This window comes from Bidens hawaiensis, unplaced genomic scaffold (genome assembly GCF_021521415.1).
Source record: "Bidens hawaiensis isolate Kalapana, Puna unplaced genomic scaffold, B.hawaiensis_p1.1 tig00051703_1, whole genome shotgun sequence".
Classification (NCBI taxonomy): domain Eukaryota; kingdom Viridiplantae; phylum Streptophyta; class Magnoliopsida; order Asterales; family Asteraceae; genus Bidens; species Bidens hawaiensis.
In genome coordinates this window covers 67,052-88,874 of record NW_027499295.1, presented here as the reverse complement: position 1 = coordinate 88,874, position 21,823 = coordinate 67,052, and the positions used below count along the sequence as shown (strand labels likewise).

Here is a 21,823-nt window from a genome sequence, read left to right as displayed (position 1 = left end):
TGGGAGCAGAAGCATCTATATATTCATCGCTATTGCAAACATATTATAATAAATCTCTTAAGATTCACTTAAATTCAATTACAATAATAACATAATAGATCTCTTATGATTCACACTCGGTGAACTTTCAAAGATGAATATCCAACGATATAAATATCTCATTAACGTATATTGTGTTACAGTTCACATTTAGTGAATCTCCAAGGAGTTAAATACGTCATCAACATATATTAATTCACATTTACTAATTTCCAAGGGGTAAATATCACATTCTTGTGTATTTCATCTTAAAACACTCACCACGTTATTTCATGACCTTCTCATGATGTGGTTATACATTTGATGTGTCGTCTTAGACTTTAGTCAACGCAACAACTCACAAGTTGTTTCTTATATATAATTCTTTTTAAACTATCAATTTAAAATTATCCTTTTTTTAACAAAATCTTTCGTTAAAAAAATCAAAAAAAATTTGTTCGTCACGATAAATATTGTTGTATTTGGTTGTAAAACTGCATGTGTTATCCAAAGATATTGAACAAAAAATAATAATACAACCGAAACTACAACATAAAGTGTAAAACACCTTTTATTATAAACTCGATCAATGAGTAAACATACGTCATTTAGACATCAAATAGTGTCATTAACTTCAACACTTTCATCATCCAATCGAAATCATCTAAATGATATCATTTTATGTTATGTATTGAGGTATTCCCTCAAATAGAACTCCATCCACACCTATCCTCAATCTAGTATTGAAACTATACTCCTACAAATATGTTCAAAACAACCTCAAGTTGTTACAATTACTACATTTAAGTAACGAACTTGAACAATCAATTTTATTCACACAACATGAAGTTTTTCCCCTATATAGTATCCTTGTGAACGTTATCTTAGTTTAACATGTACTACTTTTAGCATGAGTAGCGAACAATTTTGAATTATCTAAAATATGCAAAACTTTGTTTTTAAAATCATTCTAAAAAATTTGTTTAATTTTTGAATATATTATATTAATAATATCAATAAGGGTTTATAAAATCAAAAATCAAACATCAAAAATCAAAACCTAAAATATCAAATGGTTTTATAAGTTTTAGGTTTAATACCCATGTACTAAAACGATTTCTAGAACGCAGGTAAAAAAAACATATTATAGCGCACACGCTATATATAAACTTGAACATTTACATATAACATTTTCTAAAGATAGAGTCTATAAAAGAAACCATTTCTAATTATTTCTAACGCATAAGTTAGAAAAGTAAATGCTTAAATAAAACATTTATGGTCAATATGGTTTATAAGATAAAAAATTTCTAACAAACATGTTAGTACTTAAACGATTCTAACGCACAGGTTAGAGGAAAAACTACACATACATGAGACATTTTACGTTGAGACAAAACCTTTAAATTGTTGGTTTTTCTAGTGTATAGCCCAAAAGTCGCCCCATTAACATCATGTTAATTAATGTTTTATTATTGGTGACTTAATGAGAGGAATATAAATAGACACGGAAGTCTATGTTTATTATTTCACTAAAATGTACCCAATGGACATATACGTGCATTATTCTCTAACACACTCATTACTAAATAAATGATTACAAAAATCATTATAAGGCTTATTAGTTTATATAAAATAAACTACTTCTAGCACTCGTTTTATGAAACGAGACGTTTTGACAAACGTTTTAAACCATACATTTATAACTTGTAAGAATTTCTAACACGCATGTTAGGAAATGAAGAATTTACAAAATGTATTGCTTATAAAATACACCCGGTCTAACATGTCCATTCGAGAATTTAATGTTCACAAAGAACATAGGCTTACATAAAGAAACCCGGTCTAACACACAAGTTAGAAAAATAACGATTGAAAAACCGTCCTAAATCGAATGATTGAAACATAAACCATTCATCTTGTATCATGGTATAGGATTTAAGATTGTACAACATCTCTATAAATCCACATCTTGTGTCACGGTATAGGATTTAAGATTTTACAACATCTCTATAAATCCATACACAACAATTTTTACTACATACATACTTTCAAAAACAAATATACAAGATTATTGCAACAATCACAAAATAATTTTAATATTTTCCGTGAACCCAATATCCTTATAAATAAGGTTTTAAGATTGTAACAACAATCTCACGAACTCTGTTTTAAGATTGTAGGACATGGGTCACCATATTATTTAAAAATAATAAAATAAAATAATTATAGCGATACTCTCGTTATACAAGAGAAATACCGTAGTATAATACCATGTACAAAACCAAAAAGAAAATAAAATAAAGTACAATTTATATTAATATAAAGAATTATGTCGATGTCTTTGGTGAGAACTTCAACAGAAACTTTTTAACTCAAGTCTTCCACTCGTTAAGTATCTTCACATTCGTCTTAGTTTTTCCTTGAGGTGGCTAACTCCATTGACTGCAATAAATATGAACAAAACAATATATATTGAGCGTGGTTTATGGTTGAGGCTGAGACACGTGTTCAACACGTTTCACTTAAAACATATTTCGTGCCTCTACATAAGACAATGCGTCTGTCTCCCAGGGTACAACAGCCGAAGCAGTTTGTACTGCCAAAGATGCGCCCGAGGTTACATCAGGTAAATTTTAGCGTTAGAACTTGTGGAAAAAATAAAAAGAATGAACGGTAGAGGAATCGAATAGAGAAACTCATCTATATAGGTTCTCAATGTATCAAGACTTACTTCTTCACCAATAACTTTTCATGTATGTATACAGTTTTTCTTGTATTTTCAAGCTTGTTTATTTTCTAGCATTTACAAATGAGGCACCTAGACTACCATATATACAAGAGTCATGGATGATGAAGAATCTCTTTTAATTAGAAATTAATTAGAGTCATAAACTCTAATAAATTAATCAAGTTCCTTAAGTAGCTCTACTTAAGAGTTTGCCCATATGAAAAGTCTAACAATAATAATTTTGAAAAATTAATTTCCATTCACAATTTTTCCAATTTTCCAACTATATATCTATTTATATTATATATAAAGGAGGAGTGATGAGCACAAAAGTAATTTCATAATTGCATGACAAGGGTAAAACAGACATTTCATAATTCGCAAGAAAAATAATTTGCCATTACATTATTTCGTTTTTCAAGCGTCTTGTAGAAGTTCATAAAGCTTCACAAACTTTAAAATTACTATTTAATCCTATTAGGCATGCAAAAGGTTGGTGTGTTTTACAAATAAAGTTTAATAATAAATGGGAGGTGTTATAATTCGTAGGTAATTAATGAGTGTTCTAAATCGTCGTCGGTTATATGTTGGGTCTCTTATTAAGAGAGAAGTCATCATCTCTAGACACGGAGAGAGAGAGAGAGAGAGAGAGAGAGACGAGAAAGTGGCACGCTGGTGAGAGACGATGGAACCCAGTCGTCGGCGATTCTCAAATTCTTCTACCATGCAACAACAAGAAGCGGTTATTGTATTCGAACCATCTTATTTCAATTTCAATCTTTTTTCTATTCATCGTGGAGTTCTTTACACTTGACTATTTCAGAATCGCCGACACTCTGTTTTGATCGGTTAATTGACTTTTTAGGTTTCTTATATTATGCTTTGTTCTGAATTTAATTGATGATACGAGGGCTTATTTGAATCAATTAGTGCTTGTTATTGCCTCCGTTCTCATCTTCAGGTTTTCTTCAGTTTAATTTGGCGTGATTTGTAAGTTGTAATTGATAAGCAATTAATTGTATTGGCGTGATCCAAATATGGGGTGATTTATATGATGTTATTGGTGGTAACGGGGTTTTAACTATTTAAACTTCCAAAGATTCAATCTTCTTCGGTTCATCTTCAATTTCTGATGTCGACGTCCCTAAAGCAATCCAGGTAAACCAAGTGACTGTCACATTGCCATAACTGTCATTGTGGTCTTATGGTTTATGAATGTAATGTTTGGTTGTGTTACAGGAAGCAAGACACATAGCTGAAAAACCAATGGCTGCAGTTGATATTGATGAGAGGATGAACAGAGATGAGTGATAGTGCCACATGGAACCACAATTAGGCGTTGCCGTTGATTGAGGAGCCAAATGGTGTCCCTCTTTGTGAGAATAAATGCTTATATCTAATATTATTATATGGTGTTGTTAGGAGGCCTTTGTTTCTTTACATATAAAATAGTTGTTTAAATAACCTCCATGGACTTTTTATCATAGTTTTGCTGATTCTGATATGTACATCATGTTCACTTGTATAACTATAATAGCTTATCAATAGGCTTTGAAATTGGTAATATTGATATAAACATGCATATGTGGGCTACTACCTACTAATATGGATGTATGATTGATATGAGTGTATGCTTGTTATTAAATAATGTAACAAGTTGTATGGATGTGTGCTTGTTATAAATGTATGATTGTTATGAAAGAATATAATATACGACTTGTTTTTTGTAGCTTAGAGCTACACTGAATAGATTTGAACAGAACTTTGTTATGGTTAGGGATATTTGTTTTGTTTATAGGATAATGAGCCTTTTTTAGTGTAATTGAAAGTATACTACCTACATAACTTGGTTGTATTGGAATACTTACATAACATGGCTGCTTAATGTTTATCCTTCATTTGGTATATGTTTTTTGTTATAATTATTTGTTTTATGTATTTATTAAAAACAGGTTGTTTGTATTGTTTTTGTTAATACATGATTTGTTATGTTTATTGATGTTTTTTTAGTTTTGTAGGGTAATGAGGCTTTTTGATTCTTGTTGAAAGTGTACCATGTGAATAACATGTTGTTTTAAGAACATGTTAATTGATGTGAAATTACCGTTTGTCTTACCCCTTACATAAAAAAGCTAACCCGAAATCAACCCGTTATGAGATATATGAGATCCTAGATTGAACCATTAGGAGATAAAACATAACTCATTTCGACCTATGATAGAACATACCCCGAGATCCACCTGTTAAGAGATGGATAATATGTGAACCGTATTTAAATTTCTGTTACACCCAACTTGGTGATGTGGTGTAGGTGTCAAGATTGGACAAAAGGTAGAATAGTATCCCCAAAATTGTGTTATCATGAAAAGGGTAGTTTGGTCATCTGGGAAGTTACTGACCCGAATAGGATTTTTTATTTCTAGATTCTTTATTTTGTGAACACCTACGATGGCGTTCCATAAGTTGTGAACATAGCTCCAATTAATTTTTTCCAGTTCTTAAAATTGGCTTATCAGGCCATGCTCTTGATCAATCAGATGCTACTTTTCAGTTCTTAACTTCTTATGAATGGGTTTTAACCTTTGCAGACGAAAGACGATTAAGAAGTTGAATAGATTGCACTTTTGTTTTGTAACGGGTGGTAACGTTTCTTCAAGGTCCAGTCAAAGGCTATGCTATTTTAAAACTTATGCGCACCGTTGGAATGAATTACAGAAAAGCCACACAACATGATATTCTTGAAATTCCAGGTTATGTTCTGTTCACATCTCCTATTTGAAAATATATGGATCTCTTTGCTCATTGCCAGGTTATATTTATTCATTTATTATTTTTATTATTACTAAGTTATAGTTATTAATATTAATATAATAATATTTACCTTATTCACAAATGAAGGCTTTTCGAAAAGGCGATGTTCTTTAATTTACCTAATGAAGGAATGGATTCATATGTGAACATGAATGCTAGGATAGCAAAGAAGTAGTAGCTGCTTACTGTATTGGATATTAGAATATACAAGAAGGCTACTGTCTACTGAAACAAAGAGAGATGAACGTGTCATGGGTAGTAAGTAATAATGCTGATATGGCGAGAGATCTGTTTGACATATTAGCTGAAAAGTCAGCAATTTACTACGTGCTAACTATTTAATATATTTGTGACACAAAATGCAGAACTTGATGTACTTGATCGAAGCAGATATGGGCCTAGAAACCGAACATGAAGGGGTACCTTCATATCTTTTTTTTTTGCTGTGAAGGGTACCTTCATATATTCGACCTGAGAATGGTACCTTCATATATTCGACCTGAGAATGAGCCCAATTATGATGAACTCAATCTGGCTTCGGCTCCCAATGGGCATGCAATGTTAACCCGAAAAGCTAACAACCACGTGATTATTACATGTTGTCTTCTGTTTTGACTTGTTATCGAGACCAGGCTGGTCCTGATCTTTACAGGTTGAAGATGAATTTGGCTTACACCTGGTTCCTCCTGCATCCATACTTGGTTAGGTGAAGTTGCAACTGATAGCTGGTGCAATGTGGTTGGTTAATTTCTTAAGTACATACTAAAGATTAGTTCTTATTAGTGTTACCATAAATAAAGTTTATGGTATTATTGTTCATCAATATTTATGTATATACTAAATAATAAACAATATCTGGTTCTTAAATTTGAACCCTTATTACAAGAACGCCCCATTTGAGCGTGGCTAATGTTTTATACAAGTGTTTGACTTGTGTGAACCGGAAAAAGCCACCGGTTAGTAACCGGTTTATATTATTAATTTGGAAACCGGTTATAAACCGGTTAACTCGATATTTTTTAATAATTTTATTAAAACCAGTTTTTATCCGGTTATTAACCGAACCAGTTAACATATCTTTTTTTATTATTTTATCAAAACCGGTTAGTACACGATCCCATTATTTCCCGCCAAATTATTAACCAGTTAGTAAATTAACCGGTTATCGGTTAACCGAAATGTACTGCTCTGCCTACATGCAAATCGCTTTTGTCATTTCTTCTACGTCTCTCTTGCTACCTTATTTTCATCACAAGCGTGACATACACTTTATTTAACCTCAATTTATTTAAATACAAATCAAAACATGTTGGGTTAGGTTGACTAGTCAACATTTTTTTGGTTCGTTTTCTTAAGATTCATAAATATTAAATAATAACTATTGATGAATATTTAATGTACACAGTTACGTAAAGCAAACATTTTTAGTGTTTTACCATTATCACCTCTTTCTAGAGCAACGAATATATATACCTAACACGTCATTTACCATTACTTCTACGATTACAAGCCATTTAAATATTTAGTTATGCATGATCTACATGGAACTTGGAAAATATAATCATCACATAACAGGAGATAACTGGCGAAACCAGCAGCAACGCGCGGGCACTTTTGCTAGTATATTTTAAAGCATGTTTAATATATTAATAATTGAAAAAATATTATATGAGCGTCTAACTTCTAAAACTCAAACTCATATTATAATTGTAGGGGGTAAAGTTAAAATACAAAGTACAACAAAAATGAGAAGGGTGAGAAGGAATCCAGTCCATTGATCTTAGATTTAAATGACTGAGATTAATTTAATAAATAAAAATTGATGAAAAGGGCATGAAGGTAATTACCCATCTTTGTTGACTTTCTCTCTTCACATGCAAGACACATGTCAATTCCCTCATCATTATAAAATGTCCATAATTTTTTCATACGACATTATTTTTTTTAAAAAAAATTCACCATAATAATAAGCGTTTTTTATCTTTAATATGAGTATCATATTGTTATCTAAAAATAAAAAAAAATTAATGGGTTTTTTTTAATTGTGTTTTTTTTGTTGTTCATTGTGTCATTGTGTAATATGTTGTTTCCATTGTGTTTTACGTTTCAAGTTATTGTGTTATACGTGTTCACTATTGTGTCTTATGTTTTAGGTCATTGTGTTATACGTATTCACTATTGTGTTTTACGTTTCAAGTTATTGTGTAACATGTATTAAGCATTGTGTTTTATGTATTAGATAAAAAGACACAATGGTGTGCAAAAAGACACAATGACGAAAAAAGACACAATGATAAGAGAAAAGACACAATGGTGTGCGAAAAGACACAATGACGAAAAAAGACACAATGGTGTGCGAAAAAAAGACACAATGACGAAAAAAGACACAATGATAAGCGAAAAGACACAATGACGAAAAAAAGACACAATGGTGTGCGAAAAGACACAATGATAAGCGAAAAGACACAATGGTGTGCGAAAGGACACAATAACGAAAAAAGACACAATGATAAGCGAAAAGACACAATGATAAGCGAAAATACACAATGGTGCGCGAAAAGACACAATGACGAAAAAAGACACAATGGTGTGCGGAAAAATACACAATGACGAAAAAAAACACAATGATAAGCGAAAAGACACAATAACGAAAAAAGACACAATGGTGTGCGAAAAGACACAATGGTGTGCGAAAAGACACAATGGCGAAAAAAGATACAATGATAAGCGAAAAGACACAATGGTGTGCGAAAAGACACAATGACGTGATTTTTGTTTTAAATTTTATATAACAAAAATCATACTCATATTAAAGATAAAAAAACGCTTGTTATTATGATGATATGTTTTTTTTAAAAAAATATCATACAAAAAAGTTATAAACGTTATAAAATTTTTAAGGGTATTAACATGTGTCTTGCATTTGAAGAGAGAAAATGTGTACAATTACCTCTATACCCTTTTTCTTTTGATCCCCACTTGACACATGTCAATTATTTATGATTTCTCACACTTCTCATTTTTGTTACCCTTTGTAAAATATCTTGACCCTATAATTATAACATATGATAAATGAAGAAATATCAAAGAATGTACAACTGTATGTAAATACATATAATTATTTCAAATGATTAAGAAGATTAATCAGACAGAAAGTGCAAGGATATATAACATTATTCTATATATGAACTCAAAAATGAAAATGCTATATTTGAGAGGTTATAACAGCCCGTTTGAATCGAAATTATTTGAGATTATTACTCAATATGTTTAACTTCTTTATTTAAAAATACTAATTATAAAATAAAATTTTGTATTTTAGTTATGATGATATTTTACAAATAAAAATGATAGGCTTGATCTCCTTCCTCTTCTCTTTCTCCTCTTGTTTTCCATTATATATACAAAAACCTCCTAGTACAACACCACCAATTTGGATTAGAAACCAAGAAATGGGAAATCTGGCTACCTCATTATTATACTTGTCACTGTTTTTGTTTTTTAATCAAATAAATGCCATTTCTTTCCTAAACTCTTCAAAGGCTACCTCCTGCAATGTTTTCAGAGGCAAATGGGTTTATGATCCATCCTACCCTCTTTACAACCCTTCCACTTGTCCTTTCATGGATCCTGAATTCGATTGCGTCAAGTACGGGCTACCGGATAGATCGTATCTCAAGTACAGGTGGCAGCCTTTTAGCTGCAGTCTTCCCAGGTTCGACCTTTATTTTTTTTCCCTTTTTACACCGTAAACAGGACAATCTTAAAACATGTAGACTGTCTTGATTACTATAATCAGTTTAAGGACAATTTTAAAACATGTACATTGTCCTGCTTACAATTTAAAATGTTGATTTGATAATTTTGAAGTGTAAGTGAATTGGTGGTTGCAGATTTAATGGGGTAGAGCTGTTGAATAAATGGAGGGGAAAGAGGATAATGTTTGTGGGTGACTCACTGAGTTACAATATGTGGATTTCACTGAGTTGCATGATTCATTCATGGGTGCCAAATGCTAAGTATACACTTGTTAAGACAGGAAATGTTCTTACTGATCTTATGTTTCAGGTTAGTTTTTATTGTCTTTCTTTTTATTTTTAAATTATTCTTTTTTCCTTATGGCCAATTATATCAATCTAGCTAATTCCATGATTCGCTTTGCATATACATATATAAAATATTATATGTAGAAAATAAAATTACTCATTACTCCTCAAAAGAAAGTAGGATGCCTTGAAAAACTAACTTGAAAACATTACCAACAATCACGCTTATGCAAAAATAATTTCATGTGAATAAAAACTTGATTCACATTGCAACAAAATAACTTATTAGTTTGATTCATTAACCATACTTCAAGATACTTTTCTACAATCGTGTACTTTACAAATATAATTTTAACTTAGTAATTCAAGAAAAGAAAACATAAGTACATCCAACGGCTATAGTTTATTATATGAACACGAGTCACTTAATAGAAATCAAAACCTTCTTTTTGTCAAGAACTTTATTGTCAAAAAATCTTTGATTCAGTGAACCATTAAGTCTTTTCTCTCAAATTTAGGCTTCACAATTGAAAACTTCTATCAACGTACTTTGAAGATTGATAAATTGGAAGTTGTTAATTAATAAATTATCAAATACAACAACAGTATTTTGAAAAATTGTTATATTAATTAGATAACTGTGCATGTCTAGTCCGAAACACCTAAAATAAATATAAATAAGTATAACCAATCCAAGTTTTCCATTCATATTAGGAAACTATCAAAAATAAATAATAATAAAAAAGATATTTACCAGATAATATCTAGGTGGATGGAGAACAACTCTAAAGAAACTTGACCCTATCGATCGATAAAAAATGTGTATCCGCATATGATAATAAGATTAAATTAAATTTCATCATTCAAGTAGTTGGCTATTAAGTACATAGAACCATTCGATCTAGTAATTGAAGTAAAATTGAAGTGAAAACTAACTAATTTATGTTGCTTAATAAAAAATGAACAGACACATACACCTTATTCCAATAAGTTTTTGGAAAAGCCATCACATCGAAAGTGTACATACAATAAATGGATGCAAAGAGGAAAAAAACTAGACAACGTAATCGAAGCATAGATTTAATCGACATATGGAGGCGTTAATTGAATAAATAATCGGTTTTTATCATATCCGATCGGAAATACATATTTGGGGTATTATTAGTGTTTACATACAATCGGAATAGGGATTATGGGGGAAAATAAAGATTTGATAACCGGTTGGAATCGGAATTGGGGTATGAAATATGCATACAATCGAAAATACAAAACAGAATAGGGATTCTGGGTACGTAATACATATTTGGGGTATGAATATAATATAAACATATACGGGTTTGAAACATACCGATATAAAGATCTAGATTTTGTGTGCAAACAATGTTGAATGGCGATTTATATCTCATTAGGGCTTTTTAAGGATTGTTTTAATTTTGTTAAGGAATGTTTTAATTAATTTGTTTTAATTAGAAAAATTATGAATTAAATGTTACAAGATAATGGTGTCATTTGGCACAAAAATAAAGCCAATTAGGTGTCATGTGGCACAAACATCATTTTTGTTTATTACAATAGTAGATTTATCATATGAAAAATAACTTATATTTGCTATCTTATTTTGTATTAAAGTTACTAAATACAATTTTAATTAAATTGTCTTAATATGTGAAAAACTAACTAAAAACGTCTTCGGTCTTTCACTTGGACATCAATTAGATATGAATCTCACTTAATCCTTTTATTTGGTGTGCAATATTCTCTCAAAGCAATTTTGCTACTATTTTATATGCAAATTTGTATCGTCTTTTATTATAAAAGAATTTCGTTATTTAATCAAATCTTAACTTATTTAATGTGTCCAAATTATTATTTTATAGAATTATAGAACTTTTACAAATACGTACGTTTTAAAATATTTTAGGAACTTAATTTACTAAATTTAGGTTATAGAACTTTCTCATGAAACATACTTAATACTTTTTTTATGGTAAACATAATTTCAAACTTGTATTATTTCAATAATTTTTTTATAATTTCACAATATAAGAAATTATATGATATCACAATGAATCTAAATCACGTGAGTTGCATGTGGGAGTGGGATAACCTCAAGAGAGGAGATGTAGTGTAATAATAAATATGTTTTAAAACAAGCCTAATATTTAAAACAATATGACAAAGAGATGTGAAGAGAAAGAGAGAGATTTTATTAATTGGTGTGTATTACAAAGAGGTACATGAGATGTATATATAGGGTAGGAAAATTTGGAAAGAAAGCTAATCTATATTAGGTATTGATAACCACAATATTATATATTTATAACACTCCCATTTGGTTATCAACATAATACGCTTGAAGATGTTGCCTCATTAAAAACCTTGCTAGAAAAACCCAGTGGGACAAAACCATAGCTAAGGGAAAAAGAGTGAAACGCGTATTATCTCCCACTGATTTATATATCCGTTAAAATGGTAAATATTGATCTTCTGTAAAAGTTGTCCAAAACATTTGTAGTGAAAGTTGTCCAAAACTTTTGTAGTCAATCATTTGCATCTTCAGCCATTGACTTGTGAATCCTTCGATTGAATAACGTTTCATGATCTTCATTTGAAAACTTCTATTGCATCATTTCGTAAACATATACCACTATATTGATATCCCTATTGTGTTTAATAGCATCGACAATACTAGCCAAACTTGTTTTGATGGGTTAGTAAAATACTAAGTCATATATTTCATATGTGTAATATATGTATTAACCCAAATTGATGTCTCATAGCTGGACACATGCTGATAAATATAAATAAAAGATATAAAAATCATGTATAGTTAGCATCGCATATTAATGCGCATATGCATTTAGTTATGATACTTTTGAACCAATAATGTTTCATATTATGATCGGAAATGTTATAGAGTGCATTGTTTGGACATCCTTTAACGTACTCAAAGAATGAATATTGTCTTTGGTAAATTGTCTCAACATTTTTTTAGATGGACTTTGATAGATTGATGCACATATAATTACACAGATACTTAAACTGCAGTTCGAGCAATAATCACATCGTGTCAAGGATTCTCCTTCTAAAAGTTCTGCAGTTTCTCTCAATGATGTGTACATCATCACTGTAAACTGTGATTATATGAACCTTTAAGTGTAAAATTTTGATAAAAGTATGACCATGACATCCAAATTATCTCCCTCCTTATCAAAATAATTATTGATTGTACCATGCTCATCCGACTATATTAGTCCATACACAATAAGCATAATTCTATGCATTTTCCAATCTATCATGAACTTCTTTTCAACTTGACAAATTATGCATACGCATTCACTTTTCCAGGATTTTTGTTGCATAAACTTGCTCATTAACGCATCATCTTATATCACATATCAAAAATCCATATTGTACCATATTATTGTTTATTGAATTATTGTACTCATCATGTATATTCCCTTCTATGTGTATGCTTATTGATGCACAATAATTCCATCATAAAGATATATCAATTAACTTTTCAAGTATTCAACCAATTTAGGAAACTCTTCAGGAGTTCCATTTATGTTCAACAAATTCAATAATTGTAACGTATTCAAATATGACTCTATACACAACAATCAATGTGTTCTCGAGAACTTACTTCACATGATTAAATAATTCAATATTTTATTAAACGCATATAAATTTTCTCTTTGTATTACCAGACTAATTATGTATCGGAAAGTCAATGATTCCACCATTGGAGAATGCGTCTCCTTATAATCAATCATAGCTCTTTGCAAAATCCCTGTGCCACCAATTTTTCCTTATATCATTTAATTGAATTTTCAAAACTTATATAAAATACCCGTTTGTATCTAATACATTTTACAACTTTTGTTGTACGGACTTTTGGTCCAACAAACTTTCCGTTATTTAGAGAATTCAACTCTGCCTTATTTGTGTCTTTCCACTTTGGTCAATCATTTTTATAGGCAGATTTTGAATATTGATCCTTATCATCATCATCATCGTTTCAAGCGCTAATTTTACATATACATAAAAGTATAGCGACGTCGACTTTATTCGATTCCATATGCCTTTATAGACATGATACAATATAATTTACTAAGAGCTATTTATTTTTAGGTACCTGAGGTTTTTCAAGAACCATCATGTCTAATGTCTTTTAAGAGACCTTTTATTGTACCTCGACTTAACCATCTTTATTACTTGCTCCAATTTTCGAGGAAATTTTACCTTTGGAATCGATTGGTCTACCATGTTACACGCGTGTATTAGACTCATTATCAATATGCTTTTGTCTTTCTTAGACATCTTTAATTGGAGCATTAGCAGTTGGTATAAGTGTCTTAGATAGACACTCTATTTTGGTCAGTGAATTGTCTGGTAATTGATCATTAAGTTGTATACATGAATTATCCTTTGAATTTTCATTTTATATAATTTAGTTTGAGGATCAATGATAATTCATTCCAACTAAATTCATTTTCCAACTGCCTTATATCTCCCCCTGATGTTGGGAACATCGATTAACTAAAGTGAAAACCAATGAGCCATAAGCAAATATCTCATTAATGGCTCTAAGTATTTAATCATAATATTTAATACCGACAAGAATTCCCAACTTCCTTTGTGGTCTCATCTTGTGGTGGATTAATTTCACTATATAACACACACGAAATATTAGATGAGAAATATTTGGTTACTGACAAAAAACCAATTCCAATGGGGATGAAGTATCATAACTTGTTGGCTTGATGTGAATTAATTTAAAGACATGTAAAATCGTATGTACTCAAATACAAACATGAACCTTTGCTCTCGTGATAATAGCTTTTGCAACCAATTACATACGTTGAGTAATCGTCTTTAACAAAACAATTTATGTAAGAACATAATCTGTTATGAAGTTCAACAATTATTCCAATGATCATTGTTAACTTAGGAATCAAATTCATTATTATAACTGAATGTATATATATCAATATGGAATAATATGCTTGCTATCTTATTAGATAAGCCATAGATCATGCAAACATGTAGTTGCGATCTTGATAACCATTTAGACAATGCATCGATTTTCAAAACACTAAATGGTATCATGTTAGGATATGTGTATCCTTTTCTCAATTCCATAACATCTAAGGATTCACACCCTCCTTCAGTTGGTAAATAATGGCTTCCCTTGAGAGCAATATTACATGTATAATTATTGTGAAGAATCTTTTGGTTTCTCAATAAATTTCACATCATTGACTCGGTGTGGCCTAACCGGTCGTGCCATTAGATAATCATGATACATAAACTTTAGGTTTATGATCGTATATGTATTATGTTTCCTTCATACATGACTATATTTATGAGAGAACATTGTATCATCTTCTCAAATGATCATGTGATTTCACTTTTGTATTTCCACAATTTGTTCTCATATATGGTTAATCAGTTAATCCATTTGCCACTTGTGGTGGTCGATCTCATTATTAGCATGACCATCATTATAATTCCGATGGTCGGTCTCATGATTAATATAATCATCGTTACAAATTTTCAATTATGTCCATTATTGTAACGATCAATGCATATTCACATTCACTTCAGGGAATGATATAAAACTAAATTCTTTTCATGGTTTACTCGTAATTTTCTTGGACATAGATACAAAATCACTTCATACGTTTTAGTGATATGCTACTTCAGGAGCATATCTGAGATATCACAAATTAAAATTGTGTTATCCTAGTTTTCATTATAGCAACTTTCTCATCACATAATAAACATTGAGAAATAATTACATGGCCAAGTCATGTAAAAATTGACATATTGAAACCAACAATGAGATACATTAAGTATTACATCTTCGATCGGTGTCTTATCAAAGCAATTTTATACTCTTTCACAAAAGTGTTAACATAACTTTGCTATTGTGTTTTGCTTTATTCACTACTATTTATATGAATAATTTATAGCCTCCGCATGACATATAGCGCAACATTAATTCATTCAATTCATGGAGTTATCAATCTATAAATATAAAGCATCTAGATAAAAATTAGCAGCAATCACTATTTAATTAAAGTAGTAATAATAGTTAATATTGAATACTATTGTTTAATATTATGATTAATTGTCTAATGCACGTATGAGGTACAAACATCAGTGGAAAAATAACACATAGGTTTCTTTAGTGATGGGTTAATGCATCTAACAATAGTAATCTTTATATGAATTTCATAGATACAAAATGGTATTTAAATCTTAGTACAGCTGAAACCCATGCATAAATATCAAAAGATATTTTCATCATATTATAGAAATTAATAACTTTCTTATAATAAAATTAATAATGCAAACATATCAGGAAATTCATTATTGATTAATCTATTTTCCTTATCACATTCTTATTTTTCAAATTGTTGGCATAAGTGACAGTGAACAAATAAAGTAAGTATGCACCAAAAAGTTTATAAAAACATTATATTTCACTCCATATATTATAACTAAGCAAAATTGAAAATATGTTTGATATGTAAATAATTATTTTTCTTCATTATAGCATTTTAAAGTCGTATATCACTTATAATTAGAATTTACTAGAAATATAAACTTATTTATCCTGCTATACAAACCATGTAAAAGTCAAATAATAAATACTCTATGAGATAAGAGTTTTCACAAGTCAAAACAAATATATAATGTATGCATTAACTATTAGCCATAAATATATCTTGTGTACAAGTATTTATCAATTTATTTTGACACAAACAAATATCTTTATCTATCACACACAATCATTTATGATTTGTAACGTTAATTTATAAATTCAAGTCTTATACAACTTATAAAATTATTATTAACTAATGAAGTTAAAATATAAAATTGCATACTATCATCAACAATCATAGGGAATAAGTATCTGATAAAACCAATAAAATAGGAATCAAGTAACAAACTTAAGTATAATGATGATCTATAACAATCATAGATTACGAAATATATGCATATGATATTAACCATTACTAACTCAAAAAGTATAAAGATTTTTGTATGTCTTTTCCATTTGTATTATAAGTGAAATTTCTTAAAGCTATAATAATATCCATTAAATAATCTCTAAGACGTTTTATATAGATTGTAACATAAATGATAATAGAAATATACATTAAAATTTTTTCATCTAATACTTCAAATATAGATAATTGACATAATTTTCAGCAAACGCATGCATAAATCTTTTTGGTTTTTCTCTATACATACTTTAAAAACACAGTATTTTTGTCTTTTTCAATTTTCTTATAAACAAAATAAACTTCACATTCTTTTTGGATTTTCGGATTTTTCTGTACAAACTGAAAATACATTCTTTTTGGATTTTCAAATTTTAAAATGTTTTTGGTTTTTCAAAATATTTTAAACGAAAACATTAAAGAAAAGAAAGCAATCTTTTTATATTTTTAGAAATTTTTAATGTTTTTGGATTTTATCTATACAAACGAAAAACACAATCTTTTTGTATTTTCTAGATTTTCACCCCCTAAAACCAAAATAAATTTTAAAAGAAAAATGACATAAAATAAAGATAGTCATCCTTGTTTAAGGATATCAGCGAGGGTCTTCAATCCGATTAAACCAAGCAAAAAATGAAAACGCGTTTTGTCAAAAGCATTGGTAAACAGATCGGCTTTCTGAAAGTCAGTATGTTCTTTCTCAAGGTCAATCAACTTCTTCTCAAAGCAATCCCGTATAAAATGATATCGAATTTCGATACATTTTGTTTTCAAATGTTGTACGGGATTCTTTGTGATTGAAATTGCAGCAGAATTATCAATCAGAATAGGAGTAGTAAGAAACTTCAAACCGTAGTCGCGGACATGTTGTTGTATCCACAAAACCTGGGAACAGCAACTCGAGGCTGCAACATACTCAGCTTCGGCGGTTGAAGTAGAGACCGTTGTCTGCTTCTTACACTGCCAGGAAACAAGCCGGTTTCCTAAAAATTGACATCCTGCAGTCGTTGATTTGAAGTTGATCTTGCAACCTCCATAGTCCGAGTCTCAATAAGAATTAAGATCAAAAGTATCATCCTTGGGGTACCACAACCCGATGACTGGATTTCCCCTTAAATACTGAAGAATTCTCTTAACCGCAGCTAGATGAGTCACTCGTGGACTTGCTTGAAACCTAGCACAAAGAAAAACAGCAAACATAATGTCAGGGCGAGAAGCCGTTAGATACATTAAAGAATCGATCATGGCACGATAGAGGATAGGATCAACGGTATCTTCCAATTCATCCGGTGATAAATTGTGACCCACTGGAAGAGGAGTAGAAGAGATTTTTCCGGCAGATATCTTGAATCGGCTCAAGACGTCGTTCACATACTTGGTCTGGTGAATAAAGATTTCTTTAGCAGACTGGTGAACCTGCAACCCAAAAAATAAATTCATCTCTCCCATCGAACTCATCTCGAACTTTGTTTGCATGGACTTCTCGAACTCCTTACACAACGTGTCGTTTGTTGACCCAAAGACAATGTCGTCGACATAAATCTGAACTAGGAGAAGATCGTCACCAACAGTTTTATGAAATAAAGTGCAGTCGACAGTTCCTCATTTGAAGCCATTATCAGTCAGATGGTCGGCAAGCGTGCCATACCAAGCTCTCGGGGCTTGATGTAGACCATATAGGGCCTTGTTTAATCGGTAAACTCGGTCCCGATAATCAGGATCTTCAAAACCAGGAGGCTGTAAAACAAACACTTCCTCATGTAGTTCACCATTGAGAAAAGCACTTTTAACATCCATTTGATAGACCTTGATATTCTTATAAGCCGCATATGCCAGGAAGATTCGAATCGACTCTAATCTTGCAACTGGAGCATAGACCTCTGTGTAATCAATACCCTCTTGCTGATGAAAACCTTGCACCACTAGACGTGCTTTGTTTCTGACAATCACCTCTCGATCGTCTTTCTTACACTTAAATACCCACTTAGTCGGAATCGCTTTCTTGACTCTAGCAGGCTTGTCTATTAAATCCCAAACACCCAAACGTGCAAATTGCTGTAATTCTTCTTGCATAGCTTCTACCCAAGAAGGATCTTCAAGTGCCTTACGAGCCGTCGTTGGCTCAACTTGAGATAGAAAGCAAGTGAATTTTGCAAGATTTACAATTCCCGATGAATGTAAATCGGTATAAGCACACAATACATTATTATCACTTGACGAAACAACTTGATGACGTGTACGAACGCCCACGTCAAGTTCTCCAATGATGTTTTCCTGTGGATGATATCCATGAATCCGAAGAGTGGGATTCTCAGGAACAAAAAAATTATCAAATAAGTTAGTGTAATGTTCACCAAGTTCAGGAGATGAAACATTATCACTGTCAAGGTCAATAACTTGATCTTCAGCTTGATCATTATCAGAAGAAGAAGATAAATTATCAGCAGTAACTGGAGAAGCAATATGTGGTTCTTCAATTGTAGCATCAGGTTAAGCTTCAACATCATTAGAACTTGAAAATCTTAGAATTGCCAAATTTTCTTCAAAGTATGCTCGAACCAGGTCTTCGTCTATGTGTTCAGTTGATGGAATAAATGAATTAAATAAACTATCATAGTCAAACATCCAGTCGGGACCTTTCCCTTGAGGATGAGTTGTGTACTTTTGACAGTCCACATGGTACCATTCTTCAACGCAACCAGATGTAAAGTTGAATACCCTTTTCTTTGGAGATGCATATCCCAAGAAATACCCTTCGATAGCTTTTTCTTCAAATTTACCCGCATCCTTCTTCAACATAGTACACGGACACCCAAAAGGTTCCAGGTACTTTAAGTTAGGTTTTCGATTATTCAATAACTCATAACTTGTCTTTTTGAGTCTTTTAACGGTTAGAACCCGATTAAGAGTATAGCAAGCTGTATTCACCGCCTCATTCCAGAATTGGACGGGAAGCTTAGAATCAGCGAGCATTGTACGTGCAGCCTCAATCAAGGTTCGATTCTTTCGTTCGGCAACACCATTTTGTTGAGGTACATAAGGTGCACTATATTCTCGATGAATTCCTTTTTGAACACAAAGGAAATCCAATACAGTGTTTTTGAATTCAGTACCATTATCACTACGGATTCTCCTCACCTTTTGTTTGTAGAGTGATTCGATCTTGGTGATAAGGTTTTGTACCAACACCGGTGTTTGATCTTTCGAACTCATAAATAACACCCATGAGTATCTTGAATAATCATCAGTCACCACAAGACAATACCAATCCCCCGAAATACTTGCACGATTCACAGGACCAAATAAATCCATATGAAGTCGTTCAAGAAGAGTATTAATGGAATTCAATAATTTAGTAGGATGTGTCTTCTTCTTCTGCTTGCCCTTTTTGCATGCAACGCAGTGATCGGATAATTTAAAATTCTTCAACGAGACACCTTCCACTAAATCATTATCCATCAAATAATTCATATTTCTAACATGTATGTGACCCATTCTACGATGCCATAGAATCGAGTCTTTCTCGGTTTCTTTCGAGACAAAACATGTTTCGATCAATGTGGATACCTTAGAGCTCATGTTTAAGACATAAATATCATTCGATCGTGGTGATCGCATGACAACCATGTCCTCGGGAATAACATAACCCTGTTTCAAGATAAGACATTCTTTGTCAGTAAATATCGTTGTGTACTTTTTATCACAAATATGCAATACACTTAATAAGTTATGATCCACTTTATCACAATAATTTACTTTCTCAAAAGTAATATGACCATTTGAAACTTCACCCTCTTGTGTGATCATGCCCCCAGAATTCCCAGCAAAGGCCACATAACCCCCTTGAATATTTCTCACGTTGGTTAATAGGTCGAGATTCCCAGTGATATTACGAGAACATCCACTATCCATTATCCAGTTTTCACCAGACACATTCTTGGATGAACCCTACACACAAAATAAAGATGATTAGTTCAAAAAGGCAGCCCAGGCCTCAGTCTTGGGCACCTTTTGGTTTTCTTTTTGATCATTAACTTTAACAGAATTCAACTGTTGTTCAGCCACTTGTGAATAAGTTACCGGCTTTCTAGACTTTCGTCTTAAGTAAGCTGCTTGGACCACATTTGAATTCTCATTCTTGCATAACGGTGCAGTTGGAATAACTTGGGTTTCACTTGACCATGAGTCTCATTAACATGAATCATCTTTCGAGGATTCACATTAGAGAACATAATATGAGTATCATCAGCATACAACATAGGTCGTTTCAGAATCTCTTTTACCAAAGGAACCGGCTTAGAATGGTCTTTGATAAAAGGATGAAGATTCTGATAGCTCTTCAGACTACAATTCCTCACTACATGACCATGTTGACCGCAAAGAAAACAGCTTCGCATGTCGACACGATGATGTGGAGAGGTAGTTGGAACGAATGACGCAGAAGTTGATGATGACTCACATTTTTTGTCATGCTCTTAGCAAACTAATCAGATAATTCAGACTTCTTTTTCAAGTAGAAATCTAAATTTGAACAGTTCGAGAAACTTTTCAACATATCTGTCCTAGTTGACTTCACAAATTGAATTTTATTAGCATGTTTTAAAACTTGATTTGCTTTAGTCAATGGGTCAGATGGAACTGATGTTTTCACTTGAGCATATCGACATTCAAGATCTTGAATCTGTGAAGTTTCATTGATAAAGACACTCTCAATAAGTTCAGGTTTAATGATACTTATTGGAATATCTTTTTCTGTGAACATCGTGTCTATTCCCTTTAATTTAAAAACTCTAACCAATGAAGGGTTAGAACTAGGAGGATTAATAAATCGCATTAAGTCCTCATCAGAAATCTTTGGTTTATCTGACTTCTTTGCCTTTACTGATTTAGTTTTCACCGGTTCTTCCTTTTTCATGTGAGACTTGAATGAACCATGCACAGTTTCCTCAAATGTATATTGATGAATTGCAAAACAGATAACTACAAGTTTACACACATATATTTGAGATATTATATCAAAATATCCAACATGCTTATATTGTAAGCACTGATATATATTACAGAAAATAAAGTGTGAGTGGGCAGTAGGAAATAGCATTTGACATATATTGTATTGATTAAATAGGATTTTATTATTTTTCCAAATTAGGTTTAAAGTCGTGGACGTCGGCCGCCATGTAAACATGTTACCCATAAATCAA

General features: G+C 31.5%; 1 protein-coding gene across 1 annotated transcript in view; it reads left to right on the top strand.

Moving 5' to 3' along the window:
• The first annotated feature begins 9,012 nt into the window (after positions 1-9,012).
• Positions 9,013-21,823, top strand: part of LOC143599273 (protein trichome birefringence-like 39) — a 28,106-nt gene continuing 15,295 nt past the window's right edge. Inside the window, exons 1-2 of the mRNA XM_077077262.1 lie at positions 9,013-9,275; positions 9,454-9,628. Of these exons, the coding sequence (XP_076933377.1) occupies positions 9,013-9,275; positions 9,454-9,628 (438 nt within the window). The remainder of the gene's footprint in view (positions 9,276-9,453; positions 9,629-21,823) is intronic.